Consider the following 19685-nt stretch of genomic DNA (forward strand, 5'->3'; position numbering starts at 1 on the left):
AACGCTGCCAAATCAGCTGGACCGCCTGGGGGTGGAGCCGCCACTCGCCCGCAAGTAGGATGGCTGCCGTGACAGCTCGTCGGCTGCACGGTTGAGCACACCTGAGGACATGAGTGGCCCGAAGGGACCTCAGATACCTTCTGACTCCACAACAAGAGATGGCGGGCGAGTTGCGACATGCGACGGGAAGCGTAGACCACCTTGACGGTTGATGTACGCAACGGCCGCAGTGCTGTCTGAGCGGACTAGAACGTGCTTGCCTGACAACAGCTTCTTGAAGCGGGCCAGCGCAAGACGAACCGCTAGCAACTCGAGGCAATTGATATGCCAATGCAGCTGAGGCCCCGTCCAAAGACCTGTCCACTGCATGCCCGTTGTACGTGGCCCCCTATCCCGTGGCAGAGGCATCTGTGGAGACCACAGCGTGCCTGGACACTTGTTCGAGGGGTACTCCGGCCCGCAGGAACGAAGGGTCCGACCACCGGACAAGGGTGCGACGGCAGCTCGGTGTCACGGGGACACGGAGCGTGCCGCACTGCCACGCCCATCTCGGGACCCGGCCGCGGAGCCAGTGTTGAAGCGGTCTCATATGAAGCAATCCGAGCGGCGTGACCGCGGCTGCAGATGCCATATGCCCCAGGAGCCTCTGAAAATCTTTCAGTGGAACCGCTGTCCTGCGCTTGAGCGAACTCAGGCAGTTCAACACCGACTGGACGCGCGCCTCTGGTGAGACGCGCAGTCCGTGCGAACCGAGTCTAGCTCGAGACCGAGATAAGAGATCCTCTGCCCGGGGGCGAGTTTGCTCTTGTCCCAGTTGACCCGAAGACCCAACCGGCTGAGGTGAGCTAAAACCATGTCCCTGTGTTCGCACAACTGCTCTCGCGAGCTGGCCAGGATCAGCCAGGTCGTCGAGATAGTTGAGAATACGAACGCCCTGTTCCTTGAGGGGAACAATGGCCGCCTCCGCAACCTTCGTAAAGACGCGGGGTGACAGGGCCAGCCCGAAGGGTAGGACCTTGTACTGATATGCCCGACCCTCGAACGCAGAACCGACCTAGGAAGGGTCTGTGTCGAGGCAGAATCGAGACATGAAAGTACGCGTCCTTCAGGTCTATTGCTGCAAACCAATCCCGGGGACGGACGCATTCGAAAATGCGTTTCTGCGTGAGCATCTTGAACGGCATCTTGTGAAGATACCGGTTCAGGACGCGCAGATCCAGGATTGGCCGTAGCCCACCGCCCTTTCTTTGGTACAATGAAGTAGGGGCTGTAGAACCCCGACTTCATATCGGCTGGAGGGACCGGCTCGATTGCATCCTTCGCCAGTAGGACAGCAATCTCCGCCCGGAGAACAGGTGCACTTGTCCAACGACACCTGAGTGAAGTGGACAGCCCCTGAAGACCGGGGGACGCCGGGCGAACTGAAATCGCATAGCCGAGTCTGATAGTGCGAATGAGCCAGCTGGGACAGGGCTGGGGAAGCGTGCTCCACGCCTTCCAGACTCCGAGCCAGCGGGACCAAAGGCACCACAGACGCACCGGGGGTGGGGCAGCAAGGCAGAGAGGGACCCGACTCCGGACGGCTTGGGGGCGGCCCGGAGTGGGGTCGGACTCTGCGAGGCAGCAGTGTGCATGGGAGACAGGCGCACGGGACGCGGTCTGCGCCAACACACTGCCGCCTGCTGGCGAATGGGGAGGGAGCTGTCCAGCGGCGAGGCGGAGGCCTGGCACACTGGCAGACACCCCTTGTTGTGACCTGGAGTTTGAGGAAACTGCTCTTTTTGTGAAAAAGTGGGTACCGCTGGACTCCGGAGAGCCAGCGGCGGTGGACAGACAAACACAAATTCCCCCCGGCCCTCCTCCGGGGGTGGGAGAGATGGTGGAAAACTCTCCCGAAGAGCAAGATCCTTCCCCTCCAGGTTGCCCGTCTCAGTGGCCGTGTCTTGCTCTTACCGTTTACCACCGGGCTTAGCGGAGACGGGCTGGGCACCACGCCCGCGACCGGCACCCTGCTGTCTTGGCTGGTGTAGGCTGCTGCTTTGCCGTCTTAGCAGGGGCGGAGGACGATGCAGGCGGGCGCCCTCGGCGACGAGCGGGCTGAGGCTGAGCCACGGGCGGCTGGGTGGAGGCAGCAGCGGACCGCCGTGGCATGACGTGACTGATAGCCTCAGCCTGCTTCTGTGCAGCGGAGAACTGTTGGGCGAAGCTCTCCACCGCGTCGCCGAATAGGCCGACCGGGGACACGGGGGAATTCAGGAACCGCTGCTTTGTCGGCATCCCGCATGTCCGCGAAGGGTCAGCCAGAGGTGGCGCTTGCTGGACTACCAAGGTAGACATCGCGTGACCAACAGCGCGTGCTGTCACCTTCGTTGCCCGGAGGGCAAGGTCAGTGGCAGCGCGCAGCTCCCCCAGCAGCTGTTGGTCAGGACCTTCCTGGGGCATCTCCGACAGCGCCTTTGCTTGGTGAACCTGCAAGAGGGCCATCGCGTGCAGGGCAGGAGGCAGCCTGCCCACAGGAACTGTAAGCTTTCTCAGTCAGACCGGCTGAGAACTTACAGGCCCGGGACGGGAGACGCGGCTCACCACGCCAGCCAGGTGGCCGTTGGACACAACTGCATCGCAACCGAGCCGCTCGACTGGCGGGATCCTCGCGTACCCCCTGGCTACCCCGCCGTCCAGGGAGGTGAAGGCGGACGGGGGGCCAGGCCTGGTACGGGCACTATACGGTGTCTGCCAAGACCTGGTCACCTCATCATGTACCTCCGGGAAGAAAGGCATTGGGGCGGGACGCTGGGGCTGACCCAGCGCGACCCCCCCCAAGTACCAATCGTCCAGCCGAGATGGGCCGGGACAGGGTGGAGGGTTCCACTCGAGCCCGACGCACAAGGCTGGCCCGAGAGAGCACAGCCGAGAGTTCGGGATCCGACTCGGCCACCGCTACCGTCCCGGAGGGCGGCAGCGCGTCCGGATCTTCCTCTCCCCGAATTCTCAAACTCGCCTTCCGACGCAGCGACCGACATCTGATCCTCCGCCGGCGCACCGAAAGGTAACGGCTGGACAGTCCGAAGAGGGCCCAGCGGAAACCAACGGTGCGCAAAGATGGGTTGCGGTGCTGATGAGGGGGCAGGGGCCCGAGGAGCGTTTCCGCTCGGCGGGGGAGCCCTGACCGTTATCCTCAGGTCCGCCCTCCCTATACAGCGCCGTACCGTCATTCCGGTTCCCACCGGAAAAAACGGTCGTACGCGGCATAGGAGAGGGGACTCCCCGCTTCCTGAGACTTCAGGAAGGAGAGCCTCGACCTCAGCACCGCGATGGTCATGTTCCCGCAATGGGAACATGAACCATCCACAAAAGCTGCCTTCAGCGTGCTGAACGCCCAAACACGAGATGCAGCGATTGTGCCCATCAGCAGGGACCAGGGAACGACCGCACCCAGTAACGCACAGACGAAATGACATACTGTCAGGGTTCGTCTGTAAAGCTCTTTTAGAAGGGGAAGTCAACTCACTCGTGCTGAAGCACCCAGGGAGCGACGCGATGTGTCAGGTACACCACTCCCTGACACACCGAGGAACCGGCCCAAATCGCTCACACACACACTCTTTGTGTTGCCGTGAAAACAGCAGTTTTAGAGCTTATAGCTCAGCTCCTCGGACACTCGCGACCTCGCTGAACGTGCCCTCTTCACCAGCACTGAAGCTCGCTGTAATCCTCTTCTTGAGGCAATGTTTTAATTCAGAAAACAACAAAGAAGGAGTCTTCAAACAGGACACCAGTAAATGGCTCCGAAGCGAAAGACAGAGTGCGATTGCATCCGCTTCCTATTTATATACACCTGTCGGGGGCGGTGCGCATTATGCAAATATCGCACGCCAATTCCATTGGCTTGTTTTAGTTTACACGAAGATGATAGGGCTCTCTAAGCGATATCCCAATTCGTCGGTCACTACTGACGTACGTCGAACGTGACCGACTGAAAGGGAACTTATAATTTACTTACCTATAACTTACTTGCTTACTTCATATACTTCTCAGTGATGTCCATGTCGCAATTTAGTGAACTGGTTAAACCAGTTCACAAATCAGACTGAACCCTCTTAAAAACTTTTTAGTCCAAAAGTACACTGAACTGAGAACAGTCTTCCTGGCATATATGACATGCTAAGAACTGTCTGTTGAGGGTTTCATAAAAAAAATCCATGGTTTACATAAAAAGGTGAGTTGATCAAGATTAGCTTATTCACTTTATATGCTTTACACATGTAAAACATCTGTGTTTAATAATAGAACTGCGTTTATGTGAGGTCATTGCATGATTACGTAAATTAACTTTTTAAATGGTTCATTGAAATGAACTGTCCGAAAGAACCAGAATCTGACTTCCCATTGCTAATACTTATGCAAACACCTAGTTAGTTTTTATAAATATATATATAATCAAATCTAATTTATAATTTACTCAGAGCATATAAAGAGCATTTAAACCCCTCACCAACACAAAACCAGTAAGGGGGTTTGAATGAATGAACAATCTACTAGGGTGACACTATTAAATTTGAACTGTTAAATTTATAGTAATTAAAACATAACAGACCTATTTACATAATCAAGTCAAAACCATAACATAGTAGAGGCACTCGAATAAATGTTTTGGACTTTTTTTTTTCTTTTCTTTTTTTTTTTTTTGACTCCAAACTGATTAAATCGCTTCAGAATGCATTGCCTAAACCATGAAAATTACTCTTATGCTGCCTTTAGGTTCTTTTTGGTAACCATTCTCTTGCATTGTATGGACCTACAGAGCTGAGGTATTTTCTAAAAATCTTTGTTGTTCTAAAAAGAAAGTCATTCACATCTGGGATGGCATAGCATATGGGTGAATAAATATGAACTATTCCTTTAAGTTCGCAAATCAATCCCCAACACTGCCCAAAACATTGTTACAATGCTTAATATAATGGATATTTAAATAACAAAAAACATTTACAAAGCAGTCCTTTAAATGCTATACTTAAAGTCCCCGTGAACCGGAAGTTGCAAACGACTTTTCTCAAGTGTTGTGACGTGTTTTCAAGTGAAACAGAATATTGAATAGAGGGCAGGGTTTTACTTTAGCGCTCCTCCTCTCCATCTCTCGCTCAAAGCAGACACTTAGGAGTGGTTTAAGCATTTTCAACCCAAGCCGTCAAACTGACGTCATCAGAGAAGAAACCCCATTCCAGACTGAAAGTAACTTTTCAGATTTTGATTAAAGATTACCATGACAAACAATATTTTTCTGTGTGTTAACTTGCACGGATTAATTGTTCACCACAAGACTAGTAATATGCGCTAACAAAGTAAATAGGGTCAGTTCTGATTTCATGATGACTTTAAGACATTTTAATTCTATCCAGTTATTTCAACACTGTAAAATGACTTCTTTTTGAGTCTTCATTGTATGATTGTCTTTTTATTTGGTGTATTTTATGTTTATTTAGTTGTTTCAAAGTGATAATTGAATGTGCTTTTGACAGTCTGTTGAGCTCTTCATCTCACTGAGGACTGACAGTGTCTCAATGCAAAATGGCAGTTGTGCAACAGAGGGAGTTTACAGCAGTCTTGCAACTATGATCTTCTATTCCCTTTGAACCATGTACAAGTTCAACCTGAACCTGCAGACCATGAGAGGTGTGTGAGATGTGTTTTAAGAGTACCACAGCTTTTAGAAGTCATTTGACTCAGTGACAGAAGGGTTGTTGGGACTGATGTACAAAGGAAATGTGATAGAGAAAGCATTCGGAGTGCTGCATGGAACTGCAGTGGCTTGTTCAGACAATCCACAATCAACCCCTACCAACTGGATAGAATGCACATATTTTCTTTAAGAAGGCAACAAACAGCTCCTGAGTATCTCTTACAAACCAGCCAAATGAATGAATTGGACTGAACACTGCTCCCACAGTGTACTCTCTGAATTGGGGGCAAATTTCCCCTGATGCATGTTGCACGAATGTTAAATTGAAGTGAATAGGGAGAGAAATCGGTTGTCAATGCTGCTGTGTTTGGAAAACATTTTGCTAAAAATGTCTGCCAGATTGTCCCTACCTCTTCTTGTGTCTGATAGGGTTTGACAGAGAGAGCTACGCTGTATGTTCATGGCAATTCACAGTTGTCTCCTGGTACACGGATGGAATCGTGTTCTCTTGACCGCAGGTGGGTAAAAACGTGGATGGAATTAACTATATGACACGCTGTGCTCTTTCTGTGTATCATGTTCAACATCTCTGAGCCATTGTTTATCCAAGGCTGGTTTAAAGGCATATTGTGTTATTTTCGGGGAAGTTGGTGAGGAAGAGAAAAGACTGCTGTTAAATTATAATATCATAATCTATGCTCAGCTGCTCCAGACGCACGTTACAGAACGAGGAAGGCATTTAAAATCAATTTGTTCAAATAAATGGATTGTCTGGACTGAAATTGTATTTGTTTTAGTCATCTACTGTGAAGGACGAGCTCATGACTACTCCTAAAGTGAGCCGTTGTAAATGTGTTTTCCTTTCAGATCAGTTGATTATAAGATCAGGTTGCATTTATTCAGTCTTTACATCCATTTTATTATCCATAAAAATGTTTAGCACTCCCAAATCGTAATCAAATTGTCTAAATGTTGATCAATATGTAAGGGATAATGTACAGTACATACTCACATTATCACACTTATTACACTGCTACTTAACTAAATGCACATAAAATATTGATCTAAGGTGAAATTTTGTTTTTATTAGACAGCGAAGAGAATCTAACATAGCTATGTTGAAAATCATTTTCCATACTGTCAATTATACAAGATGTAAAAAATGCTGGGTTAAAAACAACCCAAGCTGGGTTAAATATGGACAAACCCAGCAGATTGGGTTAAAGGGCACCTATCATGCCCTCTTTCACAAGATGTAATATAAGTCTCTGGTCTGGTCAAGTTTCAGCATAAAATACCCCACAAATTTGCCCCTATTTGGGGGTGAACAAAAACATACCTTTTTCGATATTGCTATATTGCTGGCTAAAAAAATAAATCCAAAATTGATTGAAAAAAATGGCTGGGTGAAAACAACCCAATCCCTGGGTTTGTCCATATTTAACCCAGCATTTTTTAGAGTGAACTAACAAACTATTCCATAGAGCCATATAATAATCCACTGTTTCAAGATCTGAAGAAAATACTGGGTTGATTAAATTTAAAATATCTTATTCAGTACATAGCTTGCTTCTGTTCTTTTATTTTTATCCCTCCATCACTGTTTCTCACCCCTTTGTGTTAATTCATTTCTTTCTTTCCTGCAGCTATGCCTGCTGTATCACTCTAATCAAGTCAGCACGTACAAAATTAATTTCTGATTAATTGATTTTAGAGTTTGGCTTGATTTGGTGTCCTCATCCACAGTGTACCTGTAGTGATTTAATTGCTTTAACCTCCTTAATGAACCCCTCTCCCTTTCTGAATGCAGGTCACATTTAGGTCTAAATGCAACTCAATAATAATAATAATAATAATAATAATAATAATTGATAATTTAATGATTGTCCATATACATTATTATTATTATTAATGTAAAATTATAAATAAACAAATAAACTATGTTTTGGGAAATTGGGATGGACTAATCCTAATTTTACAGGCTACTTACACTGCGTTCCAAATTATTATGCATCAGACAAATCAGTGAGATTTCTGTACAATAAACATTCAGATTTTAGTTTTCTATTTCTACACCCACTGTAAATGTTTCTCTTTGTTAGGTTTGGTTAGTGGTGTCTAAAATGCATCTTTACGCTCAACTGCCAGCCTGCATGGAGAGCTTCTTGAGACTCCAGAGACACCAGCAGCTTCAAATACCCGTTTGCTGCTCAACACTGGCTTTTTTTATAGCTGCCCTTTTAATACAATACATTTTTTTTGATAGGAACTTTCATTAATAAGCCTTTATCTGACCGAGTTCTGCTGTGCTCTAAATCACTCACAAATCTTATGATAATTTGATAATCTCCATTCAGTTTCACACAATATTGGTTGTTTTCATGCCTTTTGCACAACATTGGACCATTTCATGCTTTTCATCTTCAGAAAGATCTTTCTTCCTCCCCATATTGCATGAGAACTGTGACTTGCTTAATAATGTGGAACAACCTCTAAGTAGGGTTTCCATAGACCTGGCAAATTATTTTGTCTGAGATTGATACCAGTTATCTAAAAAGACATGGATAAACAAACAAACAAACATTTTCTTAGAAAAACTAAAATCTGAATGTTTATTGTACTGAAATCTTACTGATATGTCAATTGCATAATAATTTGGAACGCAGTGTAGGATAGATGTTATGGAAATTGGGATGAAGTTCTGGGGCCAAATTCACAAAACATTTTATCTTATCACTAGGGGCCCTATTTTAACGATCTAAACGCAAAGTGTAAAGCGCACGGCGCAGGTGCACTCAGGGCATGTCCAAATCCACGTTTGCTATTTTAACGACGGAAAAACGGTCCGTGCGCTGGGGCGCATTTTTGAAATGGGTTGTCCCTATTCTCTTAATGAGGAATGGGCGTAACGTTCAATAAACTAATCAGAGTGTCATCTCCCATTCCCTTTAAGAGCGAGATGCGCTCGCGCCATGGCGGATTGCTATTTACATGGCGTACACGCGATGAGTCAGTTAATATATATGTGTGTGTATTGGCACGATTGTTCAATTAATTAGCCAATTTCGTTCATCATTATAAGTAGTAATAGGCTGAATTGAAAATAGGTAGCCTAATTCTAATACACGCAATGACTATTCATCATTACATTTTTATATTTATGTAGCCTACACAATAATATTCTTTTACACTGTAATCCTTTTGTTTTTAATATTTGGCATGTTTGTGTGATGCGCATCCCTGTGTGTAATAAGCAAAGTCAACGCGCACTGTGGACGCGCCCAGAGGCGCAGTTTCTACCAACGCGCTCTAACAAAAAATATTGCGCCATTGACATTAGACTTTAGACCAGGTTTGAGTTGGTCTATGGCGCAGTCTATTTTCAGCTCCTTAAAATAGCAATGCGCCAGCAATGTGCCTGAACACACCTCTTTTTTAGACCAGCACGCCCATGGGCGCACTAACTGGCGCAAATGCATTTACTAATTTAAGGACGAGGCGCTGAACGGGAAAACACGAACGGCGCCGGACGTAAACTAGCAAACACACTTGCGCTGCGCCTTGCATCGCATTGCGCCGGGTGTATTATAGGGCCCTAAGAGTTCTCTTAAATAGCAGTAAAAGTTCTTAGCTAAGAGTTTTCTCTTAAAACCTATTCACAAAGAGACAAACTTTTACTAAAGAATAGAGAGAAGTCTTAAGCTAAGAGTAAGAGCGGGGTTGCAATGGATGATGTCAATACGATTACTAACCATGCCCACAGTGATTGGCTGATAGGGGAGGAGTCTCTGTCTGCGATTTAATCATAGAAATACTGTAGAATGAGGTATCATTTCCATATTCAAATAAAGATTTGTAAATAAAAATGTTGCCATATTCAAATAAAGGTTTTAAAATGTAGGCTGTCACTAATTAAACTAGTATATGTTCAGCTAATTGTCAGCCTCTTACATGTCTGCGTCTCGAGAGATTGCAGAATTCAAGCGAAAAATCATGTTTTATAATCAAAGTTTGGGAGGAGCGCATTCAAACGGTCTATCTAATCAGCTCGAGAGGAGGTAAATATACACAGGCAAGAGCCGACTCACCTATAGTTCCCTTTCGATACTTCACTCGTACTGCGTATGGGGAAAAGTCTCCCTTTTTCCCCGTCACTGAAGCCTTTTTCAATAACGCAGTGTAACTGCATCGTCATTGGTTCACTCATAGACAAGTTGTTGAACCAATGACGGCGCGGCATAGCTGCGCGACCTATGGCGAGAGAGCGCGCGAACTTTCCCGCCGAAATGGGCGGGGTAAAGGGCTATATAAGCAGGCGTTTCGCCATAGGATTTCAGTCCTTTCTCCTTCAGCTACGACAACGCATCTCCTCGCTGATCTCCGCCTGAAGCCTGAGGAAGCTCGCCGCCTTCGAGAAGCTCCCGCCGCCGTCTGAAGAGGCCCCGCAGCGGACCCAGCTGAACTCGCCGGTCGGAGACAGCGCCGGCGCCCTCGCTGACTGCCGCCCCGAGCGCCGTCCTCGAGACGCCCGCCTCCCGCTTCCGGCCGCCTTCTCAGCGTGTCTCCTGCCGCCATCCGGTGCGCCCCTTGAGAGCTTTCCGCGGCTTATTGCCGCTCTAAAAGAGCGTTTCCTCAGCGGTTCTACCGCTCTAAAAGAGCTTCCGCGGCCCTCGCCGCTCTAAAAAGAGCCCCCAATCGCCGTTATAACGGCGGCGGCGTTGCTGCAAATGCCGCGCCACTCTTGTGGCACGTGCAGAGCCCCTCTGCACGATGATGACGGACACAGCGAGTGTGTCGCGTGCCTGGGCAAGTCCCACGCCGACGGCGCGCTCGCTGGAGCCTCATGCCCGCACTGCAAGAGCATGAGCCTCGGTTCTCTGCGCTCGCGGGTCGCCTTCTTCACTGAAAGCGATCTCGCCGCTCGCGCCCTCCCGTCTCCTTCCTCCCCAGGCCGGCCAGGAAGAGACAGGGGGGTAGAGCGACTCAGCGCCCGGAGTTGTGCGAGCTCACGTCGGCCCAGCCCCCGCGTGCCTCGCCTTCTCCCCCGAGAGAACGTTCTCCCGTCATGTTCTCCCGACCAGAGCAGCGTCCCTCTGCAGATGCGAGCGACCTCGTCTCGTTTGGAGGATCTGACGAAGAGCCGGATGACTCCATGTCTCTTGCGGCTTCTGAAGCAGAAGGATGGGCTGGCGAGCCGGACGACCCTGCTCCCCCGCCTCCTCTGGAGCCCATTGATCACGGCCAGGGTATGGATGCCGAGCTCTTCCACATCCTATCCAGAGCAGTGGAAGAGCTAGACCTCGACTGGGCCCCTCCGGAGGAGCCATCGCGTAGCCGCCTGGATGAGTGGTTCCTGCCAGGCCGCCGCCAAGCCCCTCGCCAGCGTTCCGCTCCATTTTTTCCTGAGGTGCACGAGGAGCTTACGAAGTAGTGGCGCGCTCCGTACTCCGCCCGCCTCCACACAACACACCGTTCTGCCCTCACTGCTGTCGACGGCGCAGAAGAGAAGGGCTATGAGCATTTGCCGCCCCTGGATGAAGCGGTGGCAGCTCACCTCTGTCCTCCCGCGGCTGTGGGATGGAAGACCAAAAGAGCCCTGCCTTCCAAGCCCTGCAGAACCACCTCTACTCTGGCTGGAAGAGCCTACACCTCTGCAGGCCAAGCTGCTTCGGCGCTTCACACCATGGCGATCTTCCAGGTGTTCCAGGCCAAACTCCTCCGCTCTTTGGACGAGTCCGGCATTGATGCACCTGCCTTCAAGGATCTCCGCAGCGCCACCGATCTAGCCCTGCGGGCCACGAAGGCCACTGCCCAGGCCATCGGTCGTTCCATGGCCAGCCTGGTTGTGCTTGAGCGCCATCTGTGGCTCAACCTCACGGAAATCAAGGACCTGGATAAGACGGCCTTTCTGGACGCCCCGGTCTCCCCTTCCGGTCTTTTTGGGCCAGCGGTGGATGGTTTCACCGAGCGCTTCACAGCGGCGCAGAAGTCGTCTCAGGCCATGAGACACTTTATGCCCAAGCGCTCCAGCTCTGCGTCTGCTCCTAGCCGCCCCAGGACTGCGCCGGCTCAGCAGACCAAACCTGCCCCATCCACCTCTCAAGCAGCGCCGCCTAAGGAGCATCGTCAGCGCCCTCGCCCTGCTAAGCGCCAATCCTCCTTCCCGAGACGCCAGGGACCCCGGCCCAAGATTGTGCTGGACCCGGTGACTCCGAAGACGTCCTGATCCAGCAGGAAGGAAGAGGGTTGGGGAATGTCCCGTTGCGACCGGACCACCCCAAAAGCTCCCTCGTGCAGTCTCCCCTCCGCCTCGTTTAATTCCGGACGTGGGAGAAATGCTCTGTGTTGTAGCTGGGCCCACACATGTTGCGCCCAAACAAAACGCCGTTTTCACGGCGAACACTATTTTACTTCCTCTAAAAGAGAGCAAATTTCCTCTTCCACCTCCTTCGGTGTACGGCCCCCTACCCGGCGGCCTGTCATCCGACATCATTCAACCCCTTGTCACTCTGGCTGAGGCCTGGCAGGCCATCCCCGACGTGTCAAGCTGGATCCTCGGGATCATAAAGCAGGGCTACTCGCTCCAGTTTGCACGACGGCCCCCTCGCTTCAGAGGGGTGCTTCAAACCTTGGTGAACCCGGACGACGCTCCCGTCCTCCGGGCCGAGGTCATGACCTTACTGAAGAAAGGGGCTATAGAAATAGTTCCCCCTTCAGAGAGCGAGTCAGGCTTTTACAGCCGTTACTTTCTGGTCCCCAAAAAGGATGGCGGCCTCAGGCCCATCCTAGATCTCAGACTTTTGAATCGCTCCCTCATGAGACGGAAATTCAAAATGCTGACGCTGAAGCAGGTCCTCGCACAAATTTGTCACGAGGACTGGTTCTGCTCGCTGGATCTGAAAGATGCATATTTTCACATCCAGATAGCCCCCCTTCACAGACGATTCTTGAGATTCGCGTTCGAGGGGGTGGCATACCAATATACAGTCCTGCCCTTCGGGCTGTCCCTGGCTCCTCGCACTTTTACCAAGTGCATGAACGCAGCGCTTTCCCCTCTGAGACAGATGGGAATCCGGGTTCTGAATTACCTCGACGATTGGATCATTTTGGCCCATTCGCGAGTCGAGCTGGAACACCACAGATCCGTGCTCCTCAGCCATCTCCAATGCCTGGGTCTCAAGGTCAACCTAGCCAAGAGCTCACTGCTCCCCAGCCAACACATTTCGTTTCTGGGGGCAGTTTTCGACTCAGTCCGCATGACGGCAGTAGTCTCGCCAGAGCGCGCCCTGGCGATTCAGCAGCTCGCGGCTTCCGTCAGGAACAAAGCCTATCTTCCTCTGAAGCTCTTCCAGAGGCTCTTAGGGCTGATGGCTTCCGCCTCCACAGTTCTGCAGCTTGGCCTTCTTCGGATGCGGCCGCTACAGTTCTGGCTGAAATCCCGGGTCCCCCCACATGCCTGGCGGCACGGCCGCTTATGTCTCAAGGTCAATCGGGCCTGTCTTTTAGCCCTGAAACCTTGGATGAACCCTGCTTGGTTCAGTCTTGGGGTACCTCTACAGGTGGTGTCACGAAGGACGGTGCTCTCGACGGACGCATCCAACTCAGGTTGGGGGGCTCTGTGCGAGGGCAGACCGGCCTTCGGTTCATGGTCCCACGAAGAGAGCCATCTCCATATCAACTGCCTCGAAATGTTGGCAGTGATGAAAGCCCTGCAAGCGTTTCAGGTTCACTTGACGGGACGCCACGTCTTAGTCCAATCGGACAGCATGACCGTGGTGTCATACATAAATCACCAGGGCGGTCTTTCGTCCAGCCGTCTATGCGCTCTGGCAAAACGTCTTCTGGAGTGGGCAATACCAAGGCTTCGGTCGCTCAGGGCGACTCATATACCTGGCAAAACCAACCTGGGTGCAGACATGCTATCACGGAGCAACGTCCCCTCAGACGAGTGGATGCTCCATCCCCAGATGGTTTTCAAGATTTGGGAGCTCTTCGGGAGAGCAGAGATAGACCTCTTCGCCTCAGAAGACAACTCTCATTGCCCAACCTAATTCTCAAAGGAAGTCGATGCGCTGGCCCACACCTGGCCCAGCACACTTCTTTACGCATTTCCCCCGATCGCACTGATCCCGCAGGTCATCAGGCGAGTCAGGGAAGACAGACACAGAGTCCTTCTAGTGGCCCCGCTCTGGAGAGCTGTTCAGGCTCTCCACGGAAGCCCCGTGGCCCATTCCCCTGAGACGGGACCTCCTCTCTCAGGCGAACAGAACAATCTGGCACCCCCAGCCAGAGCTCTGGGCTCTACACCTCTGGTCCCTCGATGGGAGCCGACTGACCTTCCCAGGGACGTACTAGAGACCATATCTCAGGCGAGAGCCCCGTCCACGAGACGCCTCTACGCCCAGAAATGGTCGGCCTTTGTTGATTGGTGTTCCACACGCAACATAGACCCCGTGGAGTGTGACGTATCACCGATACTGTCCTTCCTCCAAGAGCGTTTGGATCTGGGGCGCGCCCCTTCAACGCTCAAAGTATACGTAGCAGCCATCTCAGCGTTTCATGCTCCTATCGCTGGCCAGTCAGTGGGTCGGAACAACCTTGTGGTTCGTTTCTTAAGGGGTTCGAGGCGATTAAATCCTCCTCGTCCCCTTACTGTTCCCACTTGGGACCTTTCTTTGGTCCTTAGGGCTCTCAAAGGAAACCCCTTCGAGCCGCTGAGTTCAGCTGACCTCAGGCCTTTAACCCTGAAAACCGCTCTGCTACTTGCACTAGCATCGGTCAAGCGTGTTGGCGATTTGCAGGCCCTCTCTGTGAGCCCTGCGTGCCTCGAATTTGGGCCTAATGACTCTAAGGTCGTGCTGAAACCTAGGCATGGCTACGTCCCCAAGGTGCTCTCTACTCCGTTTAGAGCTCAGGTCATTTCGCTCTCTGCTCTTCCTCCCTCCGCGGATGAACAGGAGCTGAAGTTACTCTGCCCTGTCAGGGCATTGAGGACCTATGTAGAGCGATCACAGCCTTTCAGGCAATCAGATCAGCTCTTTGTCTGTTTTGGTGGCCGCACCAAAGGTTCTTCGGTCTCAAAGCAACGTCTCTCGCGTTGGATAGTCGATGCGATTAATCTCTGTTACTCCTCCCTGGACATTCAATGCCCCTTAGGAGTTAGGGCCCATTCCACTAGAGGAATGGCTTCCTCCTGGGCCTGGTCTAATGGAGTTTCCATTAAAGACATCTGTGAGGCGGCCGGCTGGTCCTCGCCGTCCACTTTTGTCAGATTTTATCATCTGGACGTTCCTGCCTTACAAGCCCGGGTCCTCTCGGTGTAACCAAGCGGCCTCTTCGAGTTCCGCCTCTCGCCGATCAGGAGTCATCTCCTCTTGTAGTGTAACAAGGGTTTACGACGGCTTTGCCTTCTTACTTGCTCTCTTGGTCCCCTCTCGGTGTCCAAAACAAGTTATGTCGTTCCCTGCCGTGGCACGGCGCGGTTGAATTCGTTCCCCATACGCAGTACGAGTGAAGTATCGAAAGGGAACGTACTCGGTTACTAACGTAACCTCGGTTCCCTGAGATACGGAACGAGTACTGCGTTACTTGCCGTGCCACGAGGCTGCGGCTTCAGTGTCGTCGCTTCAGTCGATTGGCCTGAAATCCTATGGCGAAACGCCTGCTTATATAGCCCTTTACCCCGCCCATTTCGGCGGGAAAGTTTGCGCGCTCTCTCGCCATAGGTCGCGCAGCTATGCCGCGCCGTCATTGGTTCAACAACTTGTCTATGAGTGAACCAATGACGATGCAGTTACACTGCGTTATTGAAAAAGGCTTCAGTGATGGGGAAAAAGGGAGACTTTTCCCCATACGCAGTACTCGTTCCGTATCTCAGGGAACCAAGGTTACGTTAGTAACCGAGTACGTTACCTCGACAGTTTTCTGCATCCATTCGCCACCCCATTCCTCACTCTCGGCTGGGGATACGGGAGCGAACTTTGGGTTTGGGCTAAATTCCATGCTTGGAGTCCTCAATCCCCTTGGACAGCACGGCAAATACGCTTATTATATTTTTTTACTCTATTCAATCATTTGTAAGTGTGAACTCTTGAAAAAAACAACTGCCACAGCTAATCGGACATTATTTATTTATTAAAGATTTATTTTTGGCATTCTATGGTAGATTCAAATCTATAAATCAAAATATCTATTGCATTTATGCAAAAAGGTTCAGCACCCAAGGCTCTATCCCTATTGCCTCAATGATTTAGTGTCTTTGGGCGGATTGCTGAGGCGGATTGGCAGCAACGCCCTTTAGGATTGTTTGCGATTTGGTCTTAGTGACTTAGGAGTCCTCTTGACTACTAACGTTTTACAGATTTAAGAGCTAGTTTTAGCACTAAAATGCTTTGTGAAATACTCTTAGAGCAAAAATTTAGGAGTCCTAAAATTAGGACTGAAACACCCATTATTTTAAAGAGTTTCTCCTAAATTGCCAAGTTAGGAGCTACTTTTAGCCTTAAGATGGCCCCTGGTCATTTGCTTTTGGTGCTGGAGACAAAGGCATGGGTCACAATTTGTCTTAGGTGTCCTTAACTACTATGTACTTACATCAAAAATAAGTACAATGTACTTTTGCTGCTATTGATGTGGGATATGGGTAAGGTTAGGGACAGGTTTGGTGGTATGTTTAAGGTTAAAGGGTGAGTTAAGGTGTAAGGGAAGGCTCAACATGTAATAATATTTGTAACTACTTAAATTACAGCTGTAATTACATGCAGGTATTTTTAAAATTTAAGTACAATGTAAAAACATGTACACAATAAGTGCATTATAACAAATTAATAATTATAATTAATGTTAGTACATAGTAGTTAAAGACACCTAATATAAAGTGGGACCAAGGCATGTATTTAACTATGTGACTCCTACCTCCTTTTTTGTAGAAGACCAGTTCTGTCTTAAACTCCCGCCTTTCATCCAGTGCTCCCTGGATCTGTGCCATCAGCCTATCACTGGTCTCCGGCCCATACAGGAAATGACAGGCACAGCTCTTCTGCATCAGTTCTGCCCGGGCATAGCCAGTGAGTTCACAGAAGCCATCAGAACAGTACACGATGGGATAAAGAGACTGGACCTGTGCATTCCCCAGCACAAAGTTACTGTCTGTGAGGGAAAAACAACAAAGAGAAAGAGATAAAAGTCTGCTCATAAGAAATTCAACAAAGTTCTTTGAGAACACTCAAAGTATTAATATGCAGTGAAAGAAAAATAATGCGAGTTAACAGAAATCCCTTGTGCTAGCGATATTTTCTCCAGCTCAGTTATCGCACTCATCCCAGACTGACTGGGGGCCTGAACAATTCGCACATCTTCTCAACAATGCTATAAAGGCACCTTTAAACATTTTCCATAAGCATACTGGGAATCAGTTTTGTCTGCTGCCATTGCAAGGCCTCCCTATCCTGATGCACCTCCTCTTGCTCCACACAGGAGTAGTTATTTTCTCATGTTCATCTAATTCTTGAGAGTGGTATGGGTAGATACATCAGATTTGACTAAGTTCACTCTAAGAGCTCTAAGTTTCCTCTCAGACTATTTGATAGACACCTGAATCAGTGTGACAGGAGTGAGGTAAGCAGCCATTGATATAAACGCAATATCACACGAGTAGCCGTGCGATATGGCTGTATATCAGCACGCTGTGATTACCTGCGGCCTCGTGCCTACGGACAAATCACAGCCGTGCTGATATACAGCCATGTCGCACGGCTACTCGTGTGATATTGCTCTATGGTGTGTTTGTATACTCTGTTTGATATTTATGCTGTACTGCTCTGAATACAGTATATGAAGTATAGAACAAATGTTATAGTAAACATTTTCTCAGAACTAACCTCACTTTTAAACCAGAAAGTGTCCAAACACGTTGTCTTCATTTTAAACAGTTAATCAATTTTCCATACAATATTTTTTTCCTTAGAAAGTGTGTTTTTGCTATCTTTAAAATAAGTGATTTGTGGTTTGATTTTCTTTCTTTTGATAATTAAATTCATACATTTTAGAATATTTTTAGGAGCCACTGTGTAGTTATAAATTCAAATCAATATGCCCAAGCATATTTTTTTTTTTTTTTTTTTTATATAATGTATATGTAATGAGTATATTTACATATTTAGCCTATTTGGTTGTGTGTGTATATATATATATATATATATATATATATATATATATATATACACACACACACACATATATACATATATAATAATATAATATAATAATTTATATATAATTTCCTACATTGGATGAAATTCCATTTATCATCCCTTTTTATTTTATTATATTTACAGGCTGCAGTGTTCATAATGAAATTCATTTTGCAATTCTGAGATTTTTTTAAACAGCAGAAAAAGGCAAGCAGAACCAAAATGACACGATTCAGATCTGAAAGTGTGAATGATGAAACAAGAACAAGCACTGAATCTAAAGCCCAGTATTATTCCACATACTTCCCTTATAAACCCAGTGCAAGCACAAACATGCATTGACTTTAGACTCCATGTATTCTGTAGCATGGCTTTTTATCAACAAACAGGATAAAAGAAAGATGAAAAATTGAGATATTATGCATGACAGAAAGAATGGAATGTGCTGCCTTAATATATCAGCAGTCATTAAATCATCCCTTAGAGCTAAGAAGTCATAATCATATTCTCACTAATCGAATATTTATTGCTTAACGCCGAGGTGCAAATATTGATCCATTGGCTGGTGGGCGCCCCTCTCCCTCTCTCTCTATGTGTTTAATATTTCACAGGGTTGTGAACAGGAGCAGATTTATCCATGACTGTGGTATTTAAAATGGAGCGGTGAGCTGCAGGTTCATTTTCGATGTATAATAAAGTGGATGGAATGGGAGAGAAAACCTACCAATCACATCTTCAAGACAAGAGCACAGAGAAGTCAGCAGAAGCCAGGATGTGAAGAAAGAGAGGAGAAGAAAAGTGATGTACTATTTCATTACTACACAGCACTGACTACTCGATTCTGATTAGTCAATCACACCATCCAGCAGTCTGAATATTTCTTCAGATATTACAGTGCTGTGTATCAGTCCACTCTTCCGGGTAACTGAAACTGCCGCTACTGTCTCCAGTACTGTCCACTCTTGCATCTCACTGAGTGAAAATATCCTTTGAGGATTTTAGTACTGTAATACTGTATACATTACAATATTATAATACAATATTAACATTCTAGTAACTATTAACTAACAAGAAACTCTGATTTGGAACAGTATATTAAAGTGAAAAGCATGATAACTCTCTAGTAATGACTGAAGTCGTAGTAAGCTTTTGAGCTGTTTTATACGGTTTTGGATAGTAATTCCTTCTGTTGGATTTGGTAATACTTGAGTCATTACTAGTGAGTTACCATGATCTTCACTTTAGAATACTGTTCCAAATAATTAATTTCTTTAGAATGATGTAGTAACACAAGTGATTACTATCCAAAACCTTTAAAGGTGCCCTAGATCTTTTTTTTAAAAGATGTAATATAATTCTAAGGTGTCCCCTGAATGTGTCTGTGAAGTTTCAGCTCAAAATACCCCATAGATTTTTTTTAATTCATTTTTTTAACTGCCTATTTTGGGGCATCATTAGAAATGAGTCGATTCAGGGTGTGTGGCCCTTTAAATCCCGTGCTCCACGCCCCAAGAGCTCGCGCTTGCCTTAAACAACATAAAAAAAGTTCAAACAACTAATATAACCCTCAAAATGGATCTTTACAAAGTGTTCGTCATGCAGCATGTCTAATCGCGTAAGTACAGTGTTTATTTTGATGTTTACATTGATTCTGAATGAATTTGAGGCTGTAATCTGTGGCTAACGGCTAATGCTACACTGTTGGAGAGATTTATAAAGAATGAAGTTGTGTTTATGCATTATACAGACTGCAAGTGTTTAAAACTGAAAATAGTGACGACTCTTGTCTCCGTGAATACAGTAAGAAACGATGGTAA

The 19685-nt window shown here is 47.8% G+C and overlaps 1 protein-coding gene across 2 annotated transcripts in view; it reads right to left on the reverse strand.

Annotated features, from left to right (window-relative positions):
* The window catches only part of kcnh3 (potassium voltage-gated channel, subfamily H (eag-related), member 3), a 146658-nt gene that overhangs the window by 50867 nt on the left and 76106 nt on the right, over nucleotides 1–19685 (reverse strand). For both annotated transcript variants that reach the window (XM_048193652.1, XM_048193653.1), the window contains exon 2: nucleotides 16592–16825. In XM_048193652.1, coding sequence (XP_048049609.1) covers nucleotides 16592–16825 — 234 coding nt within the window. The remainder of the gene's footprint in view (nucleotides 1–16591; nucleotides 16826–19685) is intronic.

Source organism: Megalobrama amblycephala, linkage group LG6 (assembly GCF_018812025.1).
Source record: "Megalobrama amblycephala isolate DHTTF-2021 linkage group LG6, ASM1881202v1, whole genome shotgun sequence".
In the NCBI taxonomy this organism is placed as follows: domain Eukaryota; kingdom Metazoa; phylum Chordata; class Actinopteri; order Cypriniformes; family Xenocyprididae; genus Megalobrama; species Megalobrama amblycephala.